The sequence below is a fragment of the Centruroides vittatus genome, unplaced genomic scaffold, assembly GCF_030686945.1.
Source record: "Centruroides vittatus isolate TY-2023 unplaced genomic scaffold, ASM3068694v2 contig_199, whole genome shotgun sequence".
NCBI lineage: Eukaryota > Metazoa > Arthropoda > Arachnida > Scorpiones > Buthidae > Centruroides > Centruroides vittatus.
In genome coordinates, this window is record NW_027121224.1 from 512,052 (window position 1) to 520,715 (window position 8,664).

At 30.2% G+C, this 8,664-nt stretch overlaps 1 protein-coding gene across 1 annotated transcript; it reads right to left on the bottom strand.

Moving 5' to 3' along the window:
• Positions 1–7,620: 7,620 nt before the first annotated feature.
• On the bottom strand, positions 7,621–8,664 carry LOC136970492 (uncharacterized). Its single transcript, XM_067264939.1, has one exon. The coding sequence runs from the start codon at positions 8,662–8,664 to the stop codon at positions 7,621–7,623; it is 1,044 nt and encodes a 347-aa protein (XP_067121040.1).

Below are 8,664 nucleotides of genomic sequence, written 5' to 3' on the forward strand. Positions count from 1 at the left end.
TACCAGTAGTAGTGTGATAAGTCTCTGTTATATCTACTGCGGTATTTGAGATATTAATTTTATATTTATACAATTTTAATAGTTTTAAACAGATATCTATTTAAAACCTGAATAAATTAAATCGAAAATATAACTACGGTATTTTCGATTTATCCACATCCTCATATGTAAATTAATGTAATTACGAATTACATTTTTCGACAGAACAGTAGAAAAAAGTTACAAAAATGCTTGAAAACGGGAAAACTACCTACTAAGCAAATACTGTAGATATTCTTCTCCTCGCCTAACAGAGACTCTCACGCCAGCTACCGGCAATCTGAGTCATTAACTCTACTGGAGAGCATAGCGCAGGACCAGTATTTCTATTGACTCCGCTATAGCCTATATTTTGATATACTTTATATTAAAATATATTATTAGATTACTGTATTTTAAAATAATTGTTTTGAAAATTATAGATCAATTACCCTAATTTTACATCTATGTTCAAGAAATGAATTTATTCAATAATTTACTTTCAACATAAAATAAAGTTTTGTTTTTGAGCATTAACTCATATGTATTATGAGTATTTTTTAAAAACATTTTTCGCCGTGTGGGCACAAATAGGGCCTTATTAAGCAAGCCCATTATGAGTTCGGCCACAATGGGGCGGCCGGGTGGTTAGGGACGGGGCCTGGAAATTTTCGGATCACCCGCCGAAAATTTCCAGGGGATTTTTCGACCCGTCTGGATTAGAGCCCAGGCCCTCCGGAGTGGTAGGCTGTCACCTTGACCGCTCGGCCATCCGGCCGTCGTATTACGAGTATTATCAGGTCAAACTATATTAAGTTGGAAAAGTCAATATTGGAAAGTATACCTATTCAATGTTATCTAGAGATATTTAGCGACCATGCCGCTTAACAATAATTCATGACTTGAAATATTACCATACCAGATTTGGTGGCTTTTGGAACAAGGGCGTACCCAGGATCTGAACTAGAGGGGGGGCAACTCATATTAGTTTCGAGAAAGTGGGGAAGGAGAGTGAAACATGATGATTTCTTACAAAATAAAACTCAAAAGTATTGAAAATCTGTTCTTCTTATTTATTAACATACTAATGCTACATGCTATCACTTTATATAAAGACCTACTACCTACCATGTAGTTAACTGAATTAGATTATGTTAGCAATAATCTCGGATTTACCGAAAATTTTTCTATAACTTTCTTTTCCACCATCTCACGGTGTTCTTTCACAAAATTCTGATGCATGCTTATCAGTCAGTCTTTCCTCTCAGTGCTCCTAAGCCAGGTCTTCACACTTCGAAGCGTACTGAAGGATTGTTCTACGGTCACTGTGGGCCACCAGTGGCCAAGCGGTTTTGTTCCCTGAACATTGGGAGTTCAGTCATGGATTCACGCTTGGCCAGGACAGGCTTTCCACGTGGAGTTTTCTGGGTTTTCTCCATGTCTGTAACGCCTGAATAGGGGCCAGTTAACCTTAAAAAGACCTCCCAGAAGGCATCCCCCCTTGGCAGATTGCCCAAGTGTTGCGTTGCCGTAAATTAACAAACAAACAAACGGTTGCCGTAGTGCGTGAAATAGTGCTCAGAATTATGGATGATTTTCTCATGGCAGGAAAAAAATATTAGTTCCCATAGCCATCTGGCATCTTCGAGGCAAGAATAGCGAAGTAGTTCTAAGATTTCACGACATATAACTAGTCTTATTCACAATATTCATTATTCAAACTGATACTAAAAATACTAAATTGGTACATCTGTTGTTGTTGTCAGTGTCAATTGCTACACTTTAATATTTCTTCTAGGGAGAAGTAGCTGCCCTCCCTGGGTACGCCCTTGATTTGGACTGCTAAATCTCTGAATAATATTGAACAGGGACACTTTAATTACAATCACTGGTATATCCTGTTAAAACATGGGTTATTTTTAAGCAGATAATAAACTACTTTAAAATTATCTTTATTAAAGCATTATATTAACTAAAATCTAAAACATAACTGAAATCCTGGTAAATCTCTGTCAATTCTGCTCCCCTTTTTTTCCGTGTCTGTAGCACAAATAATAAGTGCTACAGACCTATTGTATATTAATTCTATCACTTTATATAAAGACCTACTACCTACCATGTAGTTAACTGAATTAGATTATGTTAGAAATAATCTCGGATTTACCGAAAATTAAGTACAGACCCATATCCTGCCACACCTATTGTAATATTAATTCTCTTCTAGATGCTGCCTCATTTTGTAAGGTCTCTTATTGGCATCTCTGTGTTTCACTCCTAATGTTAACAGTGTCGCCTCCCTACCGTATAAATGTATATCCAATCCTTGCGGGATTCTCTGTATCATTATTATATCTTTAAGTGGTCTCTGGCAGGCACTCATGACTCTCTCTCTTCTCTTATCTTTCTCCTTCCCTCCCTCCCATTCTCCTCTTCCCCCATCCCCCGTCCTTTCCCTCATTACCTCTTCCCCCTTTCTTCATATAAGGCTATACCTCCAAGTCAGGCCTTATCTTTAACTACATGTACATGTCAATTCTGCTTATCAAAAAATGTATAAAGAGAACTAAATATTTAATGTGAACAATTTACTTTTTAAATTATATATAAACATCAAAAATCAAGTTTTAAAAAATATTTCTTTTATACTTTAAAAACCATTTATCATATACAGTATATTGAACATATATTAGTTGTTTACAAATCACAATAAGCTGCCATTCGATACACAAAAATTTTAATATTTAATACAGGACAATTAATTTCAAATGAAATTAAAAATGTTCATTTAAAGCAAAATACAAGTTACTCACACTTTATATACATACACAATATGTGTATTTATAATTACACAATTATCCAACACTAAAAATATATACTTAAAATCAATTTAAAATAGTTTGAAACATTCAATTATTATACACTTAATAAAACTATTTCTAGTATCCACAATGCACTGTAATAATTTACAACTTTTAAAAAGTAGACAACAAATTTGGCATTCGTAAAACAGATTAAAATAAAATTCACTTTCGATAATAAATTTCATCATTATTCATTTTAAAAAACTTATTTATTTGATAATTTTAATAATTATTTAGTACAATTTTGTTATAATTACTAATTTTAATTAGATAATTCAGCAGCATGACCATAACTAAGGCATAGAAAGCATTAAAGACAGACACATTCATACACAGAAATTAGTTTTATAAAAGAAAAAATTTTTGAAATGATTAACATTCAGTTTGGTCATATTTTCATATAATATGGCTTTGACACTTTTTTCTTTAAAATGATTTTTATTATTAAATTAATAATAGGGTATAATAATAAATGTTTGCATTATCCTTTTATTTATTTTTGACTCTTAACCCCGTTGGCACTACGAGGGTCTTTTTCCCATACCCTTCATACGTTTGACTAGGCCCACAACAGGATGGTCAAGTGGTAAGAGATGGGAATCTGAAATATTCAGGGATAGACTGCCCATGAAAAATTCCTGGAGTTGCTCACCCAGATTCAATCCTGGGTGAGCAACTGCAAGATTGACTCTTGGTCATTGGGTCACAATCATTTTATTATTCATTAGTTTAATTTTTCAACATGTATTATACACACACACACACACACACACACACAAAATATTTTAAATAGCTAAAAATCTTATAAGATATAAAGATTATCAAATGATTTGAAATGAAAATATTCTGTCAAAGTCCAATCATATAAAAATAATTTTAATTCGTTAAATATACTTCTTTGTTTTCTTTAATAATAAATATTAAATGTAGATTTATATTAAAAAAATTTTTTGATTTAAATATATAAAAAATTCTTCCTTTCCTTTGTATAAATTTCTTAAAATTAAATATTTAATATTCTTATTTTTTATTAGAAATTTAAAACAAGTTTTAAAAACAATCAAAACTAAATTAAAAGCATTGAAAGTTATAGCTTACAATTTTAAAAATTCAATTTTTTCCCACAAATTAAAATGCATGTTTCTTTTTGGGTTATACAACATTGTTTAAGTTATAAGCATAATACATAATTTTTTTTTAAATTTGTTTTATCATTATAAAAAATTAAATTATTCTATACTTGGAAAATTTTGTTCTCTTAGGTTGACATAATACATAACTGATGTGTAAAAATCTTCATTAATAACAAAAATAAATTCATAAATTACAATAAATACTTCCTTGTAATTAAGAAGCTTTACTATTACTAAAAAAAAATTCTGTAATGTTTTATTTGCAATTATAATTTAATATTAAATGATTAATATAAAATACTATCTTCACTTATAATGTTTTATATTTAATTTCACACACAAAAATTATATATGTAATATATAAAGTCTTATTTCTACATTTAGGATCAAGCATTTCAAACCCACTAGAGCTTGGCATAAAAGTTAAGATTCCATTGAAAGGATATCACGCAATGCAAATTAAAAATATTAAAAAAACTTAATAGTACCCATATATTGTAGCATGCTATTTAAGAAATTAGTTTTATGTAAATTATAAATAAATCTTGTCATAATATTGTGAAATGGTGAAAACATGTATTAACTTTGGAATATGTAAATGAATAATTAGAAATATAAAACTACGTCTTTTATGTCCATACTTTGATTATACTCTATATACACTCATATGCCAATTAATTAGATTTCTTTTTGTCTTACTACCAGTTATTAAATACATCAATAAAACTCAAAAGCCACCTTTGACTTTATATATACATTAAATTATAATACATACTATTTTAATATGAAATCAGAAGATTAACTATTACCAAAAGTAAATTTTTAAATCAAGTATAAATATATTCTAAGTGCTTGTAATAAATGTCAAAAATGTGCCTTAAACTAAACTTAATAAAGATAAATATGTTTATATACATATAGTATATTTAGTAATTTGTTAATATGGAATTCAAGGAATGAATATTTTTATTTTTATTAAATATTACAATTATGTTATCTTGACTAGGAAAATTTTCATAAAACATACTGTCCCTAGTTATAACAGCCAGTTACATTATGAATTCAAACACTACATATCTTTCTTCCATCACAAGTCTTAGCAGTCGCTTATATTAATATAATGCAGTACGTTGTTTGTAAAAATAAATAAAATTTATAAAACATTGTTTATGTATAATATATATATACAAACAATATATTATAAATTTCATTTATCATCATACACACATACATAGTTACAAATTTGAGCCATCTTTTGAAAGTGGTATAAACCCACTTTTGGAAAGAGTTAATGGTAGTTTTAGTGAGGCATAGATGTCCTCTTTCTATATTTATAACAACAAAATGAATGGTGTACAATTATCCTCATATATTAATCAAAAGAAGTTTAACTGTAAAATGTAATCACAAGAATGATTTTTTTTTTTTTTTTTGAAAGTGAAATAAGTCCATAATAATCACTTGTAATAATCCGTCACTCGTATTAATCAATAATTGAAAAAAATCTTTATAATGGATAATAGCTAATGCTAAGTGTAAAGAAGAAATATAAATACGTTTGTCATTATTAGTTATCTTAAATAATTATGAAAAGCAAATTACTTGTTTATTTACATGTTCTAATTTAATTATTATTTTTTTACATTAAAAGATATATCATCAGAAAAGCCTACTTTAATTAAAATATAAATCTAAAATTGTTATTGTTTAGTTTTCATAATTGGTTATTATTGAAAGTGGTATAAGTCCATTTGTAGCTAAAAAGAAGAAAAGAAAGAAGTTTATAGTTTTAAAAACATTCACCGAATTTATTAATGTTTGCCAATAGTTTTTAGTTGATTCAAATGTAAACCCTTAAATATTTCAACGTATGAATAAATGGACTTCTACCACTTTCGAAAACAATGGCTCATTTATGTATGTGTTTGATCATTTTAACGTAATGAATATTCATGACCATTCTTAACTTAAATGTATACTGCACACAACAAATTCATGGCATACAAAATTTCAATTTTCTATAGTTGCTTTATTTTGTATCAATTTTTTTTTTTTTGTTGTCAAAAATAATGTACACACAACAGTTTTTCCATCTCAAAAATTTAATGAAAGAATTAACTGACAGAGAATTAATAAATTTTAAACAATTAAATTATTATTTTAATCAAAAGCTAAAATGAAGATCAGATTTCTTTCCTCAAATCTGCTTTATAACTAGAGAACAGTGTATAAAAACGAATTAGATTAAAGAAACAAAAAAGTATAATGTATTAAAACTTTCAATTCCTATAAATTCAGAACTTACCATAATTAATTATTATTAATATTAATATATAATATAATGGAGTATACTGTAAATTAACATAATATCAATCTAATTTCAATTTTTTTATCAATGTTATGGCACTGTACAGTGTATAACTGTTTTATGAAAGTTAGACTTCTTTCACAATGGCATATAAAGAATACAGTTTAACAGGCAATTATTTACTGTGACCTGTCACAATGCCAGGTTGCAATTTTTAATCATATTTTTAATTTATTTAATTTAAACATCTGGTCTCGACTTTCATCTGTATAACTTTGTTTGTGAGATTAAGGAAGGACAGACAAACAGACACTAGCAGGAATCAACAGGTCTGTAATTTGAAAATTGCAGAAAAAAAAATAAAATAAGAGAGAAAATGTCCATTATAGAAGTTATAACATTTAATAATCTTTGTTATGTTTAAAATTTTTTCATCTAGATTATAAGATTAGAAAATTCTTAGAACTCAAAATAAAATTAGAAAAAAATTATTTTAGTATAAAATCACTACATTCTACTTTTCATGTTCCAATTTATATAAAAATCAGCATGTTAAATTAAGTATAGTAACAATTATATTTCTTCTTCGATATATATAAAATCAAGAATTAATATATCAAAGTTTTTATTGAGGCACTTGATTAAATATTTATCAAAGAAAAAATTAAAATAATAATATTCAAATATGGAATGTTTTATTCATATTAAAAATATTTCAATTGATAACTCCTAAATGCTTTTTGCTTTATAACATTTGAAAAGGAAACCAATGAACCCAATTTGATGGTTTTTATTCAAATTTTTGGACCTTGAAATTTTTTAATCTAATTTTTTCTTATACACATAAACTCCTACTAAAACACCGGATTGTAAATAATTCTTCACCCAAAAACCTAATAACCGGTGCCAGTCCACTTAAATTATATGGCAAACGTTTTCGGACACTTCACTGCGCCCTTCCTCAAGCCTTCTAATCTTCGTACAACGAATTTTCAAACAAACGAAGTCATATTTCTGTTACGCACGTGCCAACCGAATAAAATTTAAAAATTAAAAAGTCAAAAAATTAAAAAAATCAAACAACTCAAATCCAAACCATTCAACTATCTTCCGTAAACGAAGCTTCCTCCGAACATTCTACTGTTTTGCTATTTACAAATTCCTACAGCGCTCTGCCCTTCCTCTAAAGAGCGATGACGTAAGCAGCTCTACGTCATTGCTAAACATCGCACTTTTTAACAAATTTCAAAAACGCTTCTGCACTCCTTCAATAAAAGATCGTCATCCCGTTTCCTTTATTTTACTCTGTCTCGTCTTTTTGCAGCAGGGCCTGCCAAGCCATCGATAATTTCACCTCATCTTTTGCGTTAATAGGCAGTGATGAACGGAAGACCTTATAAATTTCTATTTGTTCCAGCCATCTAATTTGCTCAGCATGCTTAGTGATAGCAAGCAACTTCGCTGCCCAGAAGTCCGGGACTATATCCGGGTCGGACGCATAAATCGCTAATGAGGTGGTGGCTCTCCCATGTTCAATATCTTTCTGGTGTTCTCTCAATCTTACTTCCATCGCTCTTTTCGTGGATCCAATGTAGACCAATTCCTCATTGCACCTATTATCTGTTAGTGGGATAGCGTATACCCCAGGAAGTTTGCCACTACTCGTTCTGTCCTTATCATTCCGTAGTAGTTGCAGCATAGACGAGCATCTCCTGTAAGCTATGTCGAACCCTTGTCTTTTCGCAATTTTTCTATATAAAGGTGCCAATATCGGGTTGTATGAAAGGGGTACGATAATATTCGCTGTTCTTTGATTATTCCCATTCACCGGAGTGTCAGGACCGTCGCCATTTAGATAATTTCTTTCCAGTTGCTGTATCAGTCTGCCGTACCCGTGCTCTTGCGCCTCCACCCGTAAGTGATCCAATTCCTTCTGTACTGCTTCCTGGATGGTGCTGTGAGTGTACGCCCTTTTAATCAGGGACCTGAACGCAGCCATTTTATACCCGAACGGGTCACACGAATCCGCTGTTATGTAACTTGAGCTGCCTGTTGCCTTCCTGTACACCGCTGTTTGTATCCCGTCTTTTGCTATCTGAATGCCTATGTCCAGAAAGTGCACCTCCTTATTGCTATGTTGCTCCAACTCTATAGTAAGGCCGTAACTGTTGTCATTCATCCGTTGTAAGAATGAGCCGATGTCCGGGTCTTTCTTCCATAATATTAAGACGTCATCCACGTACCTTCTATACATAATGATGTTCTGGCTGAAGCTTGGAATTATTCTCTCCTCTAATTTCCTTATGACCAATTCACATATGTCCCCTGATACGGCGCTACCCAT

Excerpts from the sequence above, each read along its gene's own strand:
- LOC136970492 (XM_067264939.1), bottom strand. The coding sequence starts at position 8,664 with ATGGGTAGCGCCGTATCAGGGGACATATGTGAATTGGTCATAAGGAAA.